This window comes from Protopterus annectens, chromosome 15.part0 (assembly GCF_019279795.1).
Source record: "Protopterus annectens isolate FY-2018-M chromosome 15.part0, PAN1.0, whole genome shotgun sequence".
NCBI classification, from domain to species: Eukaryota; Metazoa; Chordata; order Ceratodontiformes; family Protopteridae; genus Protopterus; species Protopterus annectens.
Genome location: NC_056749.1, coordinates 600,675,073 through 600,695,156, shown reverse-complemented (window position 1 = coordinate 600,695,156; position 20,084 = coordinate 600,675,073). Strand labels below are relative to the sequence as shown.

The 20,084-nt window shown below is 38.3% G+C and overlaps 1 protein-coding gene across 1 annotated transcript in view; it reads left to right on the top strand.

Moving 5' to 3' along the window:
* Nucleotides 1–20,084, top strand: part of LOC122789943 (arf-GAP with Rho-GAP domain, ANK repeat and PH domain-containing protein 1-like) — a 1,460,469-nt gene that overhangs the window by 424,748 nt on the left and 1,015,637 nt on the right. Inside the window, exon 5 of the mRNA XM_044057421.1 lies at nucleotides 11,651–11,712. Coding sequence (XP_043913356.1) covers nucleotides 11,651–11,712 — 62 coding nt within the window. The remainder of the gene's footprint in view (nucleotides 1–11,650; nucleotides 11,713–20,084) is intronic.

Below are 20,084 nucleotides of genomic sequence, written 5' to 3'. Positions count from 1 at the left end.
TATACTGGCATGACATTATTTAGTACCCATCATGTTTTATTATTAACTACATTTGTAGCATTAGATAACGTTTTAAAACTAATATTGCTGCATGTTGTTCAAAGTATTTCTTTCCATTTTGCAAGATAGGATTCATCCAACCAGTAAATAACTTTTGGAATAGCTGCTAAACTGTAGTACTCTAAATCTGGAAACCAAGTGCCTCCAGTGCCGAAGAGTAACTAGCAGGAATTTTCTCATTATAAGGCAACTTAGAAAACAAGAAACTTTGGATTCAAAAAATCAATTTTTTTCTCACTGTGAAATTGCAAACAAGCCTGAAAAAAGTAGTATGACACATTTCTGCATATTGATAGGATAGAATCCAAGAATATATTTATCATACTTTTCTTGAAGAAGAGAAAAACATAGCAGCAGCAGTTAGAGAGAAGTTCAGGAATTTTTGTGAACTTATAAGAAAACTAACCATTAATTCACCATTTGATCTTACAAGGGCACAATGAAGGCCTGGCTGTGACCCAGACAATCTGGTTCAATTAGTGACCCAACACTGGAGGAGCCAAGTGGGGAGAGAGATGGAGGAAATAATGAGGTGGAGTCTGCTTGCCTCTAATGGGGGGTCTGTATCATTTCAGTGAAAAAACTTTTGGCCAAACACCTCTTTGTTGAATGCTAATTGTCAAAAGCTCAGTCTGTTGAACAGTCATTTTAGCAAATTTTTTCTTAGGAGAAAAAATGCTTGGCCAGCCTAACACATATCAAAAATTTCATACCATTTAAAACAAACCAAGGTGGGGGGGGGTGCCACCCACACCCCCAATGTTAGAGGCTGTGCCCCACACACACACTAACTAAATATACCAACTCCAAGTAATGGCCAAGCATTTTTTCCTCTAGGAAAAAATTTGTTAAAACTATTTGACGGTTTGAGGTTTCAACAATTAGCGTTTGACAGCTGTCTGAAAAGGTTTTTCACTGAAGTGAAGTAGACCCTAATGGGGGAGAGTTTGGTGTGGGTATCATCCCATGCAGACAACCCCCAATCTAGGAATGGATGGAGGTATCTTCCTTCAAGTTGGGATGGAGATATGAGATACTATTAGTCAAGGAAGCTGGAGAGAAGGCCCTGTGCCTCCCTATTACATGACTAGTCATTGAGCTTGCAGGCAAGCATGGAGGAAGGATAAGGCATTATATCCTTAAGGGAAAACACTCTGGTTGCCTTGGTGATGCTGCTGCTTCATAAAGAAGAATGAGTGAGTAGTTGCTGCTGCGGCTAGATAGTGAGCAGGAACCAGTGAGGAAAAATATCATAAAAACATGCCATTTCACTGCAGATGCATCTTTAAATCATGACAGCAATTGGTTTGTAATGGATCTGTGTTCTTAGCCACTTTCTGGGTTAGTAAAACAAGTAATTCTGTAAGACATGTCATTCTAAGAAATTGCAAATGTATAGTGGATTTTTTGATGGTACTAGTGGTAGAAGTAAAACTAAAACAGTTACTTACTTGATGGCATTATTATTATTAACAAAAGTAACCCTGTATATCTCTATAAATTTAAATATATATATGCTCACTATCTATCTTCCCAGGTTTTTCCCTCTCTGTCTACGTCCTCCTTCCACAAACTCTCACCTTGACTTCTCTGTTACTGTCTCCTGTGCTTACCTTCCTCCTTACTGATTCTTTCTTCTCACTGCTCCCCTTACTTGGGTCTGCCCCACTCTGCTCCCCTACCCTACCCCCAATTCTCACCCACCCACACTACTCCGAAACTTATACTTCACTAATCACTCCCCTCTTACTTACCAACCAATCACAAAACCCCATAACACTAGACCACACCCTTATCACTTTCTGACATAATTAATACTAATTATCACTCACCTGAACTACACCCTTATTACCTATGCTAATCCATCCTCTGCTCTAACTACCTCCCTTTCCAATTCCTTCTCAACCTCCATTAATTCTCTAACCTTATACTCTTAACCCTCCTCATCCACTGCTAACATCCTCTCCTATTTTTCTACCCCATCTACTCACACTACCTACTTTCATCTAATAACTACTCTCTGCCATGGCTATAACACAAATAACTTTTTTCACATATATGCTACTCTTATCTTGTATAACAGCCTCTCTAACCATACCTTATTCCTTCACCTTCATTGAAAACCTTACTATTTTAAACAAAACCATCATTTCCAGCAAACTCTATCATCTACTTGTATTGACACCCTTACTCATTGTAACATAACCTCTACCTCTAACTACATACTCCCAAAATATCACAGAGCAACACATGTAACATACCTCACATCCAAAAAAAGTTTCAATAACTTCAATAATATTTTTAAAATTCAACTACTTCACCAGTGTCACCTCCTCTCAGATGGTGATATTCATCCAAACCCAGGCCCCAATTATAATAATACCAATAGCCTAGATAATATAACTTTACCTATGCACTCCACATTATCTAAAGCACCTAACTCCCTCCTAATAGCTCATCTTAATATTAGAAGTATCAACAATAAAATCTCACACTTACATGCACTCCTAGACCTGCACTCTTTTGACATCTTATGTCTCACAGAAACATGGCTAAAACCTTCTACCCTAGACCAGGAAATTACCCCTCCAGGTTACAACATCCTTAGACATGGCCGCATAACCAAAAAAGGTGGAGGAATTGCTATTATCTATAAAGCTAATCTCCAGATTTCCCTATTTAATGAGATCCCATTACTTGACACCAAATCCAAAATATTATCAACCAAACTCCAAAAAAAACTCAAAATCTATCTCACTTATTTGTATGTATCTTCCCCCTGGAAACAATACTAATACTCTCGAAAACCTACTTAGTTACCTATCAACCCAACTACCCCAAGAGACCATTGTTCTGGGTGATTTCAACATAGACTGGCTCACCTGTAATTCTCTGACCCCATCTAACCACTTAAATCTTTATGGCTTCTCTCAATTAATAACTACTCCTACTAGAATTCACAAACCTAACAGGAAAGAATCTACCCTTGATTGGATCCTTATCAATAGCCACCCTAACAACTATACTCCAGGAACCCTTCCTGATAATATCATTGACCATATGCTCACTTACATTATCAGACAAAAAGTTCACATTCCAACTACTCATAATCTCATAACTTCACACTCTAAAAAATTCTTTAATCCTGACAGTTTTCTAAACTAACTAAAAGCATGTGATTGGTCACCACTAACTTATCTTGAACTTCATGAGGCTGTAACCTACTTCAATACTAACATTCTTCAAATACTAAATCACCACTCACCATACCGCTCCATTAGAATAAGAACCAAATCTGCCCCTTGGCTAACTAAACAAACTAGGCAAAAAATGCTCCTTAGAAACAAAATATGGGCTAAATGGAGAACTACCAAATGCCCATCTGACCACCTCCTCTTTAAACAATTAAGAAATGCTACCAAGAGACATACCTGTAGGGATAAAAAAAGACTTCTACCTAAACCTCCAACAAACTACACAACAAACGCCAAAAAAAATTTGGTCAGGAATCAATAAACTTCTTCAGCCAGGAAACACTACTACTCCCACCCCAGCAGGTTGCAACCAAATTAATTCCAACCTGATCCCTGATGCCTTTAATAACTACTTTACAGAAGCCATTCAATCCCTAGCCAACTCACTACCACCTTTACCTGCTTCTCCATCGAATACCTCTAATACTCTTTCCTCAACCTTTCATATACACCCTGTTCCAACATCTCTTATTTACAAGCTACTTACTAAACTAAAACCTTGCACCCCATCCACTGACCGTCTCCCATCTTAATACCTACAAATTGCCGCACAAGCCATTGACTACCCCATATCTATCCTTATTAACAGAACCATCTCTGAAAGCAAAATCCCTACCATATGGAAAGTATCCCACATTATCCCTCTACATAAAGGTGGAACTTCAGTTGACCTCACTAACTACCGATCCATTGCCTTACTCTCCCCATTAGCTAAGATAATGGAAAAATGTATTCACAAACTACTACTCAACCACCTTCTACAAAATAACCTACTAGCCAACTTCCAACATGGCTTTAGACAATTCCATAGTACTACTACTGCTCTTCTCTCCTTCACTGGCACTATAAACAAAAATCGCAATAATAACTCCTTTTCCTCTGCACTATTTATAGACCTGTCAAAAGCCTTTGATATGGTTAATCATACCCTACTTCTTGAAAAACTAAAGTACCATTCTCTCGATCTACAAGCATTACAATGGTTCAGATGTTTTCAAAATAGACAGCAAGCTGTACTCTGGGATAACAATTTGTCTTCCTTACCTCCTGTAAATATTGGAGTCCCTCAAGGCTCTATCTTAGGTCCACTTCTTTTTTCCATATTTATTAACGACCTCCACTTGAACATACCCCATGCCACTTGCATTCAATATGCTAATGACTCTACCTTAATCTGTACTTCCAACAACATAGCCTCCCTCCAGTCCCTAACCCAAACTGTATTCCAAAAAGTAGAAAACTGGTTCATGCAACATCGCCTTCTCCTTAATCCTAAAAAAACAAAACTACTGCTTTTTACGCCAACTCATAAGTCACCCACTCCATTCTTCTCTATAACCTCTAATAATGCTACTAACATAGCACCAGATACTACCACCTGCCTACTAGGTGTCACAATCAACAATCATCTTAACTATGACGTCCATATTAACTCCACCATAAAGTCTGTCAACAAAAAACTTGGTACCCTCTACAGAATTAAACCCTTCCTTACCCCCTCAGCCAGGAAAACTATCACCCAAACCCACCTAATTTCTACCCTTTTCTATGCCTCTGCTATATATACTAACCTATCTAAAAACAACATCTCTAAACTTTCTACCTGCTATAATAGTATAGCTAGATTCATCACATGCTCTCCCTTTAAAACCCACCACTGCCTTAACCTTAGACAACTAGGATGGCTAGAAATACAGAACCATATACTCTGTCAACAGTTACTTATCACACAAAAGATCCTACACCACCCCAATGATACCCCCATCTTCTCTAATCTGATCACTCCATATAAAAAATCTGGCTACACTACGTTCTGCAAATAAACTCCTTGTCTCCTCAATTAAATCTAACAACAAAGCTGGTGATTCACTTTTCTCAAACACTATAGGGAAAAACTGGAATCAGCTCCCTCCTGAACTATCTACCCTAGCATCTGCATCTCAATTCAAAAAACACATAAAAGAACATCTAAAAACTAAGTAGCTTTGTCCTTGGCAAACCCAGACTGAAACTTTTATTTCACTCCTGTTCTTACCCTTCCCCTCCCCCCCAACTCTTTGCCTCCAAAACTAGTTACATCTCTTCTTGCTTTAATCTTAGTAATATGATAAAATTTAAGAACTTTAATCTTTCTACACATACCCTAATTCTATCTAATGTATTTGTTTATTTATATTTAGTTTAACTTTTACCTGAATGTTTATAGTCAATATTTTTTAATGCCATTTTACCTTTCTCCTTTTACCAATGTTACCATAGTACTGTTACCTTATATGACTTTATTACACTTGGTTTCCTTTTTTTTACATTGTTATTGCTTATGCTTGGAGCTTTTCTCCCCAGGCCTCTACTGAAAATGGACATGTATCCAGTTAGACTAGCCCAGTCAACAAATGTAAAATAAAATAATATATGTATATATATATATAGAGAGAGAGAGAGAGAGAGAGAGAGATTAATTTACATGAGGCAGATAAGTCAGTAGGAGAGATTAGATATTTAATTCTAATGTTTGTCATCTAATACTCTACCAATGAACATCATAACTCTTCTAGTATTGTAGGTATATGCTTATTTGCTAATAAGTGTTAATGAAAAGATATTTTACAACATAAGAAATTATTTCCTATTGTAAATGTAAGCGTTTATTTTCTGAAGATCATATCCTGCCCGCGGTCGAGTGGCGTTCGAAAAACATGCGTGAATGGGCGTACCTTCATTGAAGGTTGGGCATCGGGCTGGCAACTCAACACCATAAAAATCTGCTGCCAATCATTAGCGGACCGGAGTTCCGCTGTGGCGACCCCTAACCGGGAAAAGCCAAAACAAGAAGCTCTTTACAGAATAACACATAATATTCCTTATTCACTCTTGATGTTTTGCTCTCCTAAATGGGAAGTGCTGCTGTTCATTTACTTAAAAGTACTTTTTTGTTAAAAGTTAATGATTCCATAATTATTGTTTCTTAGTGGTATATTTCTCATCAATTTGCATAAACATTAGACTGTATCTTAGAATTTGGAATGATTGTTTGCATAACATAGGGCTCTAGATTACTACTTTTGTAATCGAAGGACACCTGAAGATTGTGAAACCTGTTGTTCTGATCTTTGTGTATTTTATCGAAACAAACTTTGGGAAGCCCATAAAATGCAACATTGATTTTACTGGCACATTATGTGAAATGTATTTGAAACCATTATGGACTATTTGCACTTACTGTGTTAATGAAAATATCATTTGTCCCCATAACTTCCCATTTATTATCATAATTAATTTTCTAAATTAAACCAACAGAACCTCTTATATGTTTATTTCTAATATATCCCATCAATTTCCATATACTCTGGAATTCCAAAATGATTTACGTTTGCAGTGGAATCCTACCCCAAGTAGTTACACCACGCCTGAGTTTTTATGATGGGGCTCCAGCACATTTCAGGCCCTGTAGTTTAATGAGGGCTGGTGCAGCCGAATGCCCATTTCCAAAATAGGAATCAGGCTTGTGACTCCATCATACCTAAGAGTTTTATACTAGTTACGGATGACACTGTAAAAACCTGAACCAGTGCCCAGAGTAGCCCACTGGAATCAATGGGTGTGGTGTTACAGTGTGATAACAGCTCCCCATCTGTAAAATTTTATTTATTTTTATTTTTATTTTACATTTGTTAACCGGGAGGATCCGACTGGATACATGTCCATTTTCAGCGGAGGCCCGGGGAGAAAAGCTCCAGACAAGACAATAAAACAAACAAAAAAAAAAAAAAAACAACTATATTAAATAAAATAGGTAAAAGTTTTAGTTTTATAAAATCAAATCAAGATAAGTTTGTTGATACATATATATATGAATGATTCCAGTAGATATATTTGAGACCCCTGAGTCTAGGAAATGTGTAGTCAGAGAGAGATAGCTAGGTAGGTAGTTAGTAGCAGTAGTATGTGTGTTGACCGAAGATAGAGATTTAGTTTAGTAAATAATAGACTTAAGGGCAGTGAGGTAATGTGTCAGGGAGGAATTTTGTCCAGATTCTCCTAGTTATTTGTTGAAAGAAGTCTCCGTCTCCGGCCATGTTTTGGTTTTTTTGGTGGTTTTAGCTGGAGAGGCCTCAGTGTCTGAGGGTGTTGCAGAGGAGATAAGTTTTTTGGTGTGGAGAGTAGTCAGGGTTGTTATAAATTATTTTGGGCGTAAGGACTAAAAAGGTTATATGAGATATGTTTTGGCTAAAAGCAGGCTGCTTTGGTAGCTATTGGTGCAGTGATGGGTGTTATATGGTAATCGGTAAACAAACCATATGATATGATTATAGCAGGAGGTTGTTTTTGAGTGTTTTTTAATATTAATATTGAATAATTGAGATGAGTAGAGTGTGGAGGAAAGAGTATTGGGGGCTGGGCTTGGGTGCATTGGGTCAAGAGAATCTCTTTATTCTATATAGCTATATTTTTTTATTATTGGATTTAATCATTGGTTTATTATGGAGTGAATTTATTTTTATTATTTTTAGATTAAACCAATAATTTTATGTCGGAGGAGAATTAAGTGTGTTTGTCCTTTGCTTGGATCGTAAATTTAAAGGGGCTGGACCTTTGAATGGTGAAAACAGCAACATTTTGTTTTTTTTAGAAGTTATATCAGCGGGACTAGAGAGCAGTTTTTCTTTTTTTTGAAAGTGATTGGGGTTTTATTTTTTTGTAAATGGAATTGGTATTACAGACAGTATATGGTTGTAAGCTCAAATTCTGCAATACCAGGTCTCTTATACAGGTAGAGCTGTTTTAGATTTAGGGAAGCCATCAGGAACAGTCATGGATATATTGTCACTGCCATGCATGGTAATGTATTGTCACTGCCATACTAATTTTACAGTGCACATCTTAAAGCATACTATTTGGATGAAAAACTAACTGTACTTAACTTATACAGCTGCTTGGCATGGATGTCCTATTGTTTAGATAGGAAGAATGCATGCAGGGCAGACTTGTTACCCATCGTGCATGCATTTGCATACCCATCATACTGATGGTACTGCAAAGCCAGACTGCTTTGGGACTTGTAACTCTACCTGTATGTCAGCCCTGGCACTTCAAGCAGCTCAATGCCTGCATTACTAGTTCTGACATATAGGAGAAGCTGTGGAAATGGGTGGCATGAGGTGAACTTGGCAGATGTGTGGCAGCCTTAGCAGTGGCTGGGCTATGCTAGGAATGGGTAACAAATTTCATTAATATAGAGTGTTTCAGAATATCATTACCATTTCATCACATAGCAGGTCTTGTTGTTGCTAAGGAAAGTGTAGGTTTTACACCACTTCTGGAATCATATCATAACCAGGAGTGATGTGGGTTGAAACTTGCTATCAGGGTAATGTGGGTGGCAGAATGTCAGAGGTTGTCAGCTATGCTAGCTTTTCAGAATCTATCTCATAAAAGTATTCAGACCATTGTCTCTTAACTACAAATCCTCATTTCCTTATAAATAGCATATGAAATATTAGGTGTTAGGAATATGTTATTACAGATTAGAATTATTTTATGTTTTATGTAAAGCTGTTCCCAAAATAACTTAGCAAGAAAGGTAACTCAGTCTAATATAAAATACAGTGGATATAAAAAGTTTACACACCCCTGTTAAAATGCCAGGTTTTTGTGATATAAAAAAAAATGAAACCACAATAAATCATTTCAAAACTTTTCCCACATTTAATGTGACCTATAAACCTGTACAATTCAGTTGGAAAACAAATCTGTGAGGGGAAAAAATAGAAAAAGTAAAAAACATACAATATGCCGGTTGCATAAGTGTGCAAACCCTTAAACTGATATTTTGTTGTGTGCACACCCTTAAACTAATACTTTGTTGAAGCACCTTTTGATTTAATTACAGCATTCAGTCTTCTGGGTAAAAGTCTATCAGCATGGCACATCTTGATTTGCAAATATTTGCCCACTCTTCCTTAGAAAAGTGCTCCAAATCTGTCAGATTGCGAGGGCATCTCTTGTGCACAGCCATCTTCAGGTCACCCCACAGATTTTCTATTGTATTTAGGTCTGGGCTCTGGCTGGGCTATTTCTTCTGGTGAAGCCATTCTTTTGCTGATTTGGATGTATGCTTGGGGTCATTGTCAAGTTGAAAGGTGAAATTCCTCTTCCTCTTCAGCTTTCTAGCAGACGCCTGAAGGTTTTGGGCCAAAAGTGACTGGTATTTGGAACTGTTCATAATTCCCTCGACCTTGACTAAAGCCCCAGTTCCAGCTGATGAAAAGCAACCCCAAAGCATGATACTGCCACCACCATGCTTCGTCCTGGGGATGGTGTTCTTTTGGTGATGCAGAGTGTTGTTTTTGCTCCAAACATACCTTTTGCAATTGTGGCCAAGAAGTTCAACCTTGGACTCATCAGACCTTAACAAATTTTCCCACATCCTTTTTGGAGACTTGACGTATTGTTTTGCAATTTTTAGCCAGGCCTGGATGTTTTTCTATGTAAGAAAAGGCTTCCATCTTGCAAACCTACCTCATAGTCCAGACATATGGAGAATATCGGAGATTGTTGTCATGTAGTACACAACCAGTACTTGCCAGAAATTCCTGCAGCAACTTCAGTGTTGCTATAGGTCTCTTGGCAGCCTCCCTCACCAGTTTTTGTCTTGTCTTTTCATCAATTTTGGAGGGACATCCAGTTCTTTGCAATGTCGCTGCTGTCTATTTTCTCCACTTTTTGATGACTTTCCTCAATGTGTTTCATGGTATATCCAGTGCTGTGGAAATCTTTTGTACCCTTCTCCTGACTGATATCTTTCAACAATGAGATCCCTTTGATGCTTTGCAAGCTCTCTGCAAACCATGGCTTTTGCTGTAGCAGGCAACTGAGTAAATGTCACGAAAATCCTACTAGGACAACTGAACTTTATTTGGGGTTAATCAGAGTCTCTTTAATTGATGGCAGGTGTGTACCCAAGAATACTGAATGTTGTAATTAAATCAAAAGATGCTTTGACAAAGTATTACTTTAAGGGTGTGCACACGTCTGCAGTCAGCGTATTGCACATTTTTTATTTTTTATATTTTTCCCCTAACAGAATTGTTTGTTTTTCAGTTGAATTGTACAGATTGTAGGTCACATTAAAAGTGGGAAAAGGTTTAAAATGATTTATTGTGGTCTCATTTTTTTATATCACAAAAACCTGGCACTTTAACAGGGGTGTATAAACTTTTTCTATCCACTGTATATAGATAAAACTGAGAGTGTATACTGTATCAGCATATGAGTGTGCAAGAGAAATTGCTGAATATTTATGGATTTCCTGTTCTTTTATGAAAGGGGTATGGGATTTTTGCTGTAATCAACAGGGATACCGATACTTGTTGTTAGACAATATATGATGTGGCTCTGTCTGGGGAATATAAGGTAGCCTGCCAGGTCTTGTCAGTTCTATAAGGTTTATTACAGCAATGTTTATTCTATATTAAACAGCAACACTGTGCAGTATAGTATAACAGTTTAAACACATTTATGCTTACAGCCACTCACCATAAGGATGAATTAGAAATCTTGGTTTAACTGCTGGATATGTTCCAATATTTTTTCCTTGGCTTGTTAGCTTCATTAATTTTTTCCTAATTTTGATGTTTGCTGAACTGCGTTTACAATTTTTTACAATTCCCACATGCATTATGGGAAAGAGCCACTGGATCTTTAAACTTCCGCTAACATACCATCTGAACAGACAGACAAGACCTCAATTTAATGTCTTTCCTGAGGGTTTGTATTTGGGGAGTTTAGCTCTATTCTTATGCTGTATTGTAATGCCATTGCCACAGTATGAACCCAGGTGACGTGTACGGCAAAAACCCACATCTTTCTAATCTTATAACACCAGGAAAAGTGGCTAACCTGCTTAGCTGACATTTATGGAATAATACAAGCTTCTTCAATAATTTAGCACTCAGTGTTGCACATAAAGGAAATGTTTTCAAATAATTAGAAATTAGGCTTGAGTAGCTCTCTGATTTGTATGCTTTTGGTATCTCAAGTTCATCAGCTTTAATTTCCTAGAGAAGTACATCTGCATGATATCAAAGGAGCATATAAGTTTTGTTATGCCACAACATCTACCCTGTTGTTAACCTTGGCACAAATAATAAAATTACTTGGCCATATAAACACAGTGTCTGACTTGTTAAAGTTTTAGGCAATTTCTCTCACTTTTTTCTTTTGCTTAATTGAATGAAATATGTTTGTGTAAATATTATAACACTTCATGCAGAGAAAAATGAAATAAGTTGATTTTTATAATTTGCTGATGCTTTTTATTTCTTATTTTTGAAAAGGTTAAGGAAACGATCCATTTAAATGAGAGTTTTGCGAATGCTGGCAGTGATGGTTTCTGCAGGTAAAAATACTTTTTTTTTAACCATGTGGAAAGAAAGATATTGCCAGAAAAGGCAGCTGTGGCTGTAAACAGATCAAGAAAAGACAACATGCACATAATGACAAGGCTTACTACATGGTCTTTAATTGCACTTGTGTTCTTAGTAGTGTTTATTTTTGCATCATCTGCTGTGTGACTGCTGTCATTCTCAGTAATAAAATGTTTTCTGTAGCACCAGCTGCTGCCATTTATACACCTCTGAACACCACATTGATCACATTGTTTGGTGTTGTCTTTCATAGATTGTTTTTCCTTACAGGTAACAGATTACCTACATATGTCGTTTGTCTGCCCTGACATTTGGTGATAGAAAAGGTGTATCCCCATATCTGCACTGTCCAATGTAACCAATAATCTCAGAAACGTGCATTGGTTTCCCTTGCAGAACACCATTGCAGCCTTCATTTGGTGTGTCTTAAGATATTCTGTTTAAGCCCCAAGACTATAGGAACACGAGTTTCCTGTAACGTGTAAATAGACAGTATAAAGTAACAGTCAGGGTTTTTAGTTCATTAGTGACAAGGTCAAGATGCTAAATTTTGGTCACCTGTTTCTGTTTCCTTCTCTAATGTCAGCATGTGCAAAGAGTTTCCCATAAGTTGAAGGGAAGATGAGAAGTAAGTGAATTCATTAATGCAGTAATGTACTGACAACTTCAATGTATGATTAGAAGAGCTAGACGGGAAATGATTTGGTATAGGAATGGCAAAATTACTAAGATAAGAACATTGCAGAATATCCTCTCTGTCTGACCTTACAATGCCAGAGCATTCATTGTTATACGCAGAACAAAGCTGGAAGGGAGCAGAGAACTGAAGGTACTATATTCCATTTGTTTCTGGGTACTGAATAAAAAAGGATAGCATTGCTGGAATATCACACGGGTGCTTTCCAAAAGAAAAAAAAAACAGTGTTTTTTGCAGTAGTACAGAGACCATTAGATGTAACTAATACCAGTGTGCCCAATATAAGCCCACATGGTTTTCCAAATGCCACAGACAGGGATCCTACAACACAAAGCTGACTATGTCCTATTCAGAAGCAACTCTAAGCAAATCCTCTTTTACTTCCTTATTTGTACTTTCACACTTAATTGTACTGTCACAGTAATTTACTAAATATTATCATCTTCCACACAGCTTCTCTTTCTGACTTGAATCTGTTTTAATGCGATGTGTGCCTAATGCTGAGTACATTTTAAATTAGCTCCTTGATTAGATGTTTGGGTGCTGTGAGTTTGGTCCAGTGTATTTAGCAGCTAACCCTTAAATACTTCAAAACATTAGTACCTATAGTAAGACAATACCCACGTGAAGTGTACTTTTGAAAATTGCTGTCTTCTGCCTTTGAGTCCTCAAGACCCAATCCTTAGTGTTTGCTGTCAGTGCTTGATAATATTCTCTAGTTTCAGACCCAGATTTGTCATCTACTGATGTAAACAGGTGACTGCCATATCACATGAGTAATGGAAGTTCTGCACTTCCACATACATCATACGTGTTTGTCAGTTCCTGGTATCTTACTTAGCACACCTTGTTGGCATTTGTATTACTGAATTGTTAGCTTTTACTGTGGATCCACATGGAGTCATAATGCCAAACAAAATGCTATCAGATGAGACCTTGATATTTCCCCCTTGTAATGGTAAAAATGCATCCATCTTTTAAGTGCAACCTCTGGGCACCGCATGCCACCAATCTGCTGGACGTTCTCATGCTGCATAGCATGGTGACCAGAATACTTCTAACAATGCATACGTCTTTCAATTTCTGCTGCTATACCACACATTTTCACACTGAAGCTCAGCTGTGAATTATCTGCATCCCTCACAACCTGCCCTACATTGTTAGAGGCTAGCACCCCATTCTTGACCCTAATCATGTTTAGTGGCTAAGGTTTCTCCCTTGTATCTCTCTGATCCAGTGTTCAGTCCTGGCTTCCATTTACTGTCTGGGCAAAAGATGTGTGTTGTCCTTGTGGCCTTGCAGGTTTTCTCTGTGTACCCAAATTTCCTTGCACCTCATAAAATAGCACTCACAAATACCTCACAAAATAGATTGATCGGTTGGTTGGCTACACTAAACTGTCCCCATACATCATAGTTAGTTCAGCTGTCATTGTAAAGTGTATGTATTGCATCAGTTCACTAACTTGGTTAACAATTAAATTAATCACATAAAATCTGCCTTGAAATGTTTACCATTTTAAGTACTTTTAATACAAGGTCTAAACATCTTCCTTTAGCAAGTGATATGTGATACACGCTATTTATTGAGGAGATTTTTTTTTTCATTTCTGGCCCTTATGTGTAACTGCAAGTGTAATGACATACAATTATTGGAATTCAAGTTTTGCTAGTCTTTTCTGTCCCAAAGAAAGAAAGAAAAAAAGTTACATTTTTCTAGACCATTTTTGAATATTTTGATATAAAGAAAATTAAAACTTCATAAAATATGACAATACCACTAGTATTTTATCATTATAATTACAGAAAATTTTGGTTAGCTTGGTGTACAGATTATTTTCTTGAAAGAGATTTTCAGATAATAGATTCATGTGAGTGGATCACTGGTTAAGTGAGCAACAAATTGAATTGGCCTTTATCAGCCTCACTTGTTTCCCACTTGAACCAAGTCAACTGGAAAGTATTTTGTGAAGTCTGCAAAATAAATTTGTAGGGTGTACACATGAGTTGTTTGCCTTTTAAATTAATTTTTTTGAGTCCATTAAAAATAAATGCAACAAAAATAAAAATCCCAAGGAGTCTTCTTTAATTTAAAGTCTACTCTGCATTTTCTCACACAAATATACAGAAGGGGCTGTCAAATGTCATTCAGTTTTGCCTCTTATAGCAGATAAAAGTTATGTTCTCTAAGAGAATTTGCTCCCAGTTTAAGATAATACATCCAACGTAAGATGAGTGAAAATAATAAGTCACAGAAAGGGACATAAGAACTCTATAGACAATTTATTGTTGTTCATTTAAGAATAAACAGGTACAAGCAAGCAAAATCTGAGGGTAATGCTACTCAATGCTAGAAGTCTAAACCTCAAAATGCACTCACTCGAGGCACTCCTTAAAATGAAGAACATTGACATTTGTGCAGTGACAGAGACCTGGTTCAAAGCTCCAGAGAGCACCCCTGCATTACCAGGCTATAATTCATACCACACCTTTCGGCCACCAAACCTGCACCGAAACACTAAAGGTGGAGGTGTGTCCATATTCATTAAGGATATCCACACCTCTAAGCCAGTTGCTCAGCATAATGCATCCGAGATTATCCAAGTTCAACTAACTCTGGGCAAAACCACAATCCAGATTGTAGCTTGCTACAGACCCCCCACCATGCCCCAGGATTCCCACTCCTCTTTTCTTGATACACTGGAAAATATTATGGTACAACCCAATACTCTAATAATGGGTGATTTCAACTACCCTACCATTAACTGGGAAAACTACTTGTGTACCAACTCTTTTGCTCAACGTTTTCTGGAAATCATCAATTCCAATGCTTTGGATCAACTTATCCACACCCCCACCAGGGGCAGCAATATCCTAGACCTGGTCATCACCAACATGGGTGACCGGTGTTCCACACCAGAGGTCAGCTCCTCGTTGGTCAGATCTGACCACAAGCTAATCACCCTAGACATCCACATCCCACCCCCCCCCAATTGGGAAAACAACCGTAAAAAATTTCTCCAAAGCTAACTTCATGCTTCTTAAGACAGAAGTGGCAAACTTCACGACACCCATGTAGATGGATAATAGAGGTACGACTGTTGAATCCTACACAAATGCACTTTATAAACACTTACACGAGTGCATGGATCATGCTATCCCTAACAGAACCAAGATGCTATCCTCCAAAAAAAGGAAGCCAATCTGGTGGTCTTCTGCCATAAACAAACTCTACAACAGAAGAAAGAAACTGTTGCAAAAAAGAGTAAAATCCCACGATTGGAGGAACTCCCTGGTCAGCCTCAGTAAGAAGCTGAGATCCCTCATAAAATCCTCCAAAGCTAGTTATGAAAACAAAATTGCCACTGATTTTAAAGACAATCACAAAGCATTCTATAGCTATGTCAAAAATTTCAATGGCAACACTCAGATCTGCTCTGAGTTACAGTACAATGACACTAAATATACAGAACCAACTGATATTGCCAACATCCTGGCAGATAGGTTCAGTGCTAACTTTACCCCCCTCTCCCCCCCTAAAGGGCCCATCTTTATACCGGAAGAATGCAGAGTTCCTGTAATCATGGCTGCACAGGTAAAAACTTCACTCTCCAAAGCCAAGAACACAGCATCCATGGGACCTGACAACATCCCAGGCTGCCTTCTACATGAACTACAGAATGAACTGGCACCCCACCTAAGTACCATGTTCAATCATAGCCTCACCTCAGGCTTTGTGCCCATTGAATGGTGCACCGCTACAGTTATCCCACTCCACAAAGGGGGTGGGCCACAACAGACCCTGGGAACTACTGCCCCATTAGCCTGACTAGCCTCATCTGCAAGGCCATGGACTGTATCATCATGGAACTCATAAACAAAGACATTGGAGATCTCCAAACTCTGGACCCCACACAGTTTGGGTTTGTAAAAGGCAGATCATGTCTCCTAAACCTGACAGACTTCTTTGAAGTAGTCACCAAAGCCATAGATGAGGGTAAGGTGGTTCACACAGCCTATCTAGATCTTGCCAAGGCGTTCTACACCATCCCCACTCTGGAATTATAGATAAACTCACTAAACTAGGTATAAATCCCTATGTCACAAGATGGGTTGCCAACTGGCTTACTGAAAGAACCCACACCATGAAAGTAGCAGACTCCAAATCAAACTTCAGACCAGTGACAAGTGGAGTACCACAGGGTTCAGTCCTGGGTCCTCTCCTGTTTGGTATCTACTTCTCTGAAGTACAGGCTAAGACAGAAGGTCTTTGGCTAACTAAATTTGCAGATGACTGGAAACTAGGAGCCGTAATTGAAACTCCTAACGATGTGGACATCCTACAAAAGGGCCTCACTGAGACAGATGCCTGGTGTCAAAGACATGGTCTCAAACTCAATGCCAAAAAGTGCATTGTCACCCCCTTTGGTAAAAACTCTGTACCCATGAACTACCACATAGGCGGTAGTCTACTTAACACCGAAAGTGTGATAAGAGACCTTGTAACACAGGTGGACAGTTGTCTCTCCTTTGATAATCACATCGCCACAGTGGTCAGGAAATCCTTCTACGTGGCACACCTCATCACAAAAGGTTTCTCATTCAGAAAAAAAGAGGTCATTGTTCCCCTCTACTCATCACTCATTAGACCCATTATAGAGTACAATACCCCTTTTGGTATGTACCTCACAAGACATCTACAACAACTGGAAAGGCCACAGAAATACCTCACAAAGAGGATTACTGGCCTCAAACAGATGCCTTACGCAGACTGTCTCAAAAAACTCCAGCTTTACTCTGTCACATATCGCCTCCTCAGAGGCGATCTCTGCCTAACATACAAAGCTATGTCAAACCCAGAGCTGTTGGACATGCTCCACTTAAAGAAATCCCAATCCCTCCGAGCTACACGGTCTAGGGACCTAAACCTTGTCACCACAATAAACAGAACATGCTGGAGGGATAGATTCCTGTCCCAGAGACTTCCCATACTCTGGAACAGGCTACCTATCTATGTCAAACAGAGCTCCTCATTAGCACTCTTCAAGAAAAATCTTAATGATTGGATGGGTAATAGGAAATTCACCCCGGGGATCACTTCTGTGGTTCTGCTTGACAGGGGCACAGGAAAATAATTTTCTTGGATGGCGAAAGCCAGGGTACATTTTTGGCTAGGCTTGTATTAGCCCTAGGGCCAATAGCTTAGTACCTACCTATGAACCTATAAATCATTACATGTTGATGTATGATCCATATGGCAGATAGCTGAGTTTGAACTGAGGAAAGTAAATTTTGCAAATATAGATTTGTTTTACATTTGGGCTCAGCTGATTTTATCTGTTTTCATACTGTGCTATATGAAAAATTTGTCTGGCATAAAACTTTGGTAAGCTACGCATCTAAATGATATAAAAAATCTGGAAAAGCCAAGTGTCTGCCAGTCTCTTTTGCTGTTTCTGATAAAGCTACCCTTGACTTTTTGTTGCCCTGTGACAGATAGCAGGGTATAAGCAGCACAAATATGCACCACTGTTGCCACATTCTTATGGAAGAAGGTGACTAATCTTAAATGCTTACAGCAAATGCATACAACAGATCTGGATCATGACCAACACCTGTCACACCCCAATAAACAACACACAGTCAGCTTCAGCATTGACTCCTCAGAATTTCATTCATCTCAGCCTAAATCCAATGCCTCCTAGTGCCAGTTTACCAACAGTGACGGAGACTTAACTAACTGTTCACATTTCATGCATATAGACGCTCACGATATTTTTATGGAGGAATTACTGATATATCATCTGTGCCTTTCCCCATATGCTGCCACCAATCGGACTGATGATCTCATACCAAGACCTCAGTTACTGATTATTCTCTTAATGGGACAACCAACATTAGGTTATGGTAGCTGATTTATTTATTTATTTTATTTATTTTACATTTGTTAACCGGGCTAGTCTGACTGGATATATTTCCATTTTCAGCAGAGGCCCGGGGAGAAAAGCTCCACATAGACATAGTAACTATTACATACGATACAATAAAGAGCAGTATAAAAATTATACTGTATCAGGAAAATATTATACAAAAAATCAAACTTACTATAGACAGAATAAACAGTTATACAATAGTGTACTCATCGTTCTTGGAAGCAGAACACAGGCATAACTTATTTAGCAAAATCAAACATCAAGAGAAATAGATAAGGGTATTTAAAGACAACTATGTAAATAGATTAGAATAGATTAGATTGGATTAGATATTTCTTGAAACCTACAGTAAACTAAGAAATATAATCAGGAAGGAGAAGGAAAGAGGAGGGGTAAGTAATAGAATAGTGAGGAAGTAAAAACAGAGGGTGGGAGAGATCCCTGAGATGAAGGGGTAGAGGGGGTAGTCAAATACATAGGTTCAGTCTGGGTTGAGGCAGGGGCATAGCCAGTGTTTTGTAAGGTAGAGTCTAAGTTTTTGTTTGAAGAGGACAGGAGATACAATAGAAGTCAGTTCAGTGGGCAATAGGTTCCAGTGTTTACCAATAGAGTTAGAGAACAGGGAGTCACCTGCAAGGTTATTGGATTTGGTAGCAGTAACTAGGAGTTTGTTAGAGGAGCGAAGTGAGTTCAGGTTAGAATAAGGGGTGAGGAGGTTAGAAAAAGAAGGAGTGTTGTTTGGCAGATAAAAAGATCTGTGGATTATGGGAAGTTGAGAAAGAAGCAACATGTTTTGTAATTCAAGCCAGTGAAGTTGTTGTAGGTTCAGGCAGTGGTGAGTTCTGAATTGATTACCAGTAACAAATCTTGCTATACTATTGTAAGTAGTGGTCAATTTAGAAAGATTGGTTTTCTTTAGGTTAGTGTAAATTGGTGAGGCATAGAGAAGCGTGGAAATGAGATGAGAGTGTGCCAATGTAGCTTTGGCTGCTGGGGATAAGAATGTTTTAATTCTATAGAGGGAGCCCAGCTTTCTATGTACAGTTTTTATAGTGTTGTTAATGTGATAATCAAAGGTAAGATTGTTGTCAATCGTCACACCTAGCAGTTTGGTAGAAGTGTCAGGTGATATGAGAGTATTGTTGATAGAAGAGATAGAGAAGTCCAGAGGGGGGGAATCTGGTAGTGGGTTTGAAAAGGAGGAGTTTTGTTTTTTTGGCATTAAGAAGTAGGCAGCGTTTTAAGAACCATGCTTCAACAGAATGGAACACCTTTTGAGTAATAGTTTGAAGCTCTGGGATGGTTTTTGCAGAGCAGATGAGTGTGGAGTCATCTGCATATTGTATGCATGTGGCTTGGGGAATAGCTACTTGTAAGTCATTTATGAATAGGGAGAAAAGAAGGGGTCCAAGAATTGAGCCTTGTGGTACACCGAGCGAGATCGGGAGAAGAGAGGAGAGTTTATTCTCCCAGAGGACAGCTTGTTTCCTGTTGAAAAGATAGGAGGAGAACCACTGGATGGTATTTGGTTCCATAGCAAGTGATTCCAAGATTTTTAGGAGGAGAGGGTGATTGACGATGTCAAAAGCTTTTGATAGGTCAATGAAAAGTGCTGAAGATAGGGTATTATTATTGCGGTTTTTGTTAATGAAATCAGTGAAGGAAAGGAGAGCAGTAGTAGTACTATGAAAAGGTCTAAAACCATGTTGACAATG